The sequence below is a fragment of the Chanos chanos genome, chromosome 6 (assembly GCF_902362185.1).
Source record: "Chanos chanos chromosome 6, fChaCha1.1, whole genome shotgun sequence".
Taxonomy (NCBI): Eukaryota; Metazoa; Chordata; class Actinopteri; order Gonorynchiformes; family Chanidae; genus Chanos; species Chanos chanos.
In genome coordinates this window covers 5,635,047-5,637,546 of record NC_044500.1, presented here as the reverse complement: position 1 = coordinate 5,637,546, position 2,500 = coordinate 5,635,047, and the positions used below count along the sequence as shown (strand labels likewise).

The window sequence follows — 2,500 nt, the reverse complement described above, 5'->3', positions numbered from 1 at the left end:
TACGCCTCCTCTCTTCTCCTCCTCCGACGGCCAGAACTCCGACGTCACATCATAAAGCACGCTGCGTTTACTCCGTCGCCGCGGTTTCATCTCAATGGTCACTCCCACCACCGAACTGGACACGCCCACGACCTGAATCTAAGAGGAGGGTCAAACAAATCAATTAATCAAGAGGAAACAGCTCAAATAATTACTTATTTAACCAAGGAGGGAGTTAAAAATTAATTCAGCCTGTTAATTCATAATTGCACTCACTGCTTAAACAGTAACTAAACAATCAATTAAAAAGTTAGTATAAAAATGAAGCAATCAATTTAAAACGCAATAAAAAAAATATTAACCCCGAAATCAGTGTGCTTCATCAAAATTGTGTCTGATCACAGAATCATCCAATGAAATGAACTGAAACACAGAAAAGCTGATTCTATTGGTTAAGGTTGTCTCTACCAGTCTTACCTGGTAGTCCAGGGTTCCGTTGCTATGGAGACTAAAGACGGCAGATCCAACTCCACCTGTGTTACCAGGAGTCAAAGCATCTCCGCTGGACATCACACTCTGCAGGGCTGACACACAGACAGAGAGACTCACACTTAGCTTTATACTGAGAGAGAGAGAGAGAGAGAGAGAGCGCATGTGGGTGTTCTCCTGCATGCAAGAGGAGGGAATTAACCTTATCCATTAAGTTATACATTATTTCTTACAATTTGTGTGTCTACACGTGTATGTGTGTGCATGTGTGTGCATGTGCATGTGCGTGTGCGTGTGCGTGTGCGTGTGTGCGTGTGCGCGCGCGCGCGTGTGTGTTTGCGTGTGTGTATGCGTGTATGAGAGTGTATGCGTGTATGAGAGTGTACGCGTGTATGAGTGTGTGTGTGTCTGTACGTGTTTTTGTGTGTATGTGTGTGTGCACGCGCACATGTGTGTGTGTGTGTGTGTGCACGCGCACATGTGTGTGTGTGTGTGTGTGTGTGTGTGTGTGTGTGTGTGTGCGTGTATGAGAGTGTATGGGTGTATGAGAGTGTGTGTGCGTATGTGTATGTGTGCGTATGTGTATGTGTGTGTGTATGTGTGTGTGTGTGTGTGTGTGTGTGTGACCACACGCCCGCATGCGAGATGAGGCAATATGTCATAATTCACTCAAGCTCAGACCACATTCTTTCACGTTCCCCTCGTAAGGCTCAAATAATCAATGTCACAATGTCAACTGTCAGCAAGGGGAAAGCAATCAAGCGCTGATGAACAGGGCCAGAGCCAAAGTTCACGGCCAATATGAAGAACACTTCCAAGGAAACAAAACAAGAGGAGGTACAGAGGAGGTACAGAGGAGGTTGATGCCGGTGAAAAGAGTGGTCAAGGAATGAGAGAAACTGTGAGACTGAGAGAAAAAGGAGGGAATCTGAGGGGAAAAAAGGAAGACAAAATTAAAAATAAGTAAGGGAATGAGAGTGAGGAAGAGAGAGAGTAGCGAGTGGGAGATGCAGACAGTGAGAGAAAGCCACAGGAATACAGACAGGAATACAGACAGGAATACAGACAGGAAAAACAGTCAGGAAAAACAGACAGGAATACAGACAGGAATACAGACAGGAAAAACAGACAGGAAAAACAAACACGAATACAGACAGGAATACAGACAGGAAAACCAGAGAGTGAGAAAAGGACAAACGGAGGAGAAAAAGCAGAGGAAAGAATGATAAACAAAAGGAAGAGAGAAAGAGTGACAGAGAGGCAGTGGGGGGGCAGAGAGCAGGATGGAGAGAGAGAGAGAGAGAGAGAGAGAGAGAAAGAGAGGGAGAGAGAGAGAGGGAGAGAGAGAGAGAGAAGGAAGGCTTGGGTTTGAATTCTTAACACATAACGTCAAGTTGTTAATCATGTGGTTGGAACAGCAGCGGAGACACAGGTCCAGCAGACTGCGACCTTGGCAGAGCCTGTGTGTGTGTGTGTGTGTGTGTGTGTGTGTGAGTGTGTGTGTGACTCATTTCTGTAAGTTCCCTTTTAACTCCATCATGACTTTCACACGAGAGAGTGCAAATGAAGTTAGTGTAGCTGATTTAGTGATGTTTTCATGATGAAGCTGGTATGGACACAACTGTATTCTGTCTGACTGAAATCCAACTTTACATATTTCACTTATGACAATAATCATAACACAGACAGACAAATAATAATCATTTCAGACAATAATCATAACACAGACAGACAGACAGACAGACAGATAGATAGATAGATAGATAGATAGATAGATAGATAGATAGATAGATAGATAGATAGATAGATAGATAGATAGATAGATAGATAGATAGATAGAAACGTACTGTCACATGATTTTTTGCCAGTGATGAAGCCGGAGATTTGGCGGGGGTCATGACCTTCTGTTTCCACGGCGATTTGCAGTTGACCACGGGAGAGCCAAAAGAGCTCACGACTGTTTAGATCAGTCAAAACCTCAGCAAAATCCAGATCCTACACACACACACACACACACACACACAAACAAAGG

At 44.1% G+C, this 2,500-nt stretch overlaps 1 protein-coding gene across 1 annotated transcript in view; it reads right to left on the bottom strand.

Moving 5' to 3' along the window:
- chrd (chordin) overlaps positions 1-2,500 on the bottom strand; it is a 17,234-nt gene that overhangs the window by 5,521 nt on the left and 9,213 nt on the right. The window contains exons 10-12 of the mRNA XM_030778763.1: positions 2,316-2,463; positions 457-563; positions 1-138 (exon numbers count right to left, since the gene is read on the bottom strand). The exon at positions 1-138 is cut by the window's left edge and continues 175 nt beyond it. Coding sequence (XP_030634623.1) covers positions 1-138; positions 457-563; positions 2,316-2,463 — 393 coding nt within the window. The remainder of the gene's footprint in view (positions 139-456; positions 564-2,315; positions 2,464-2,500) is intronic.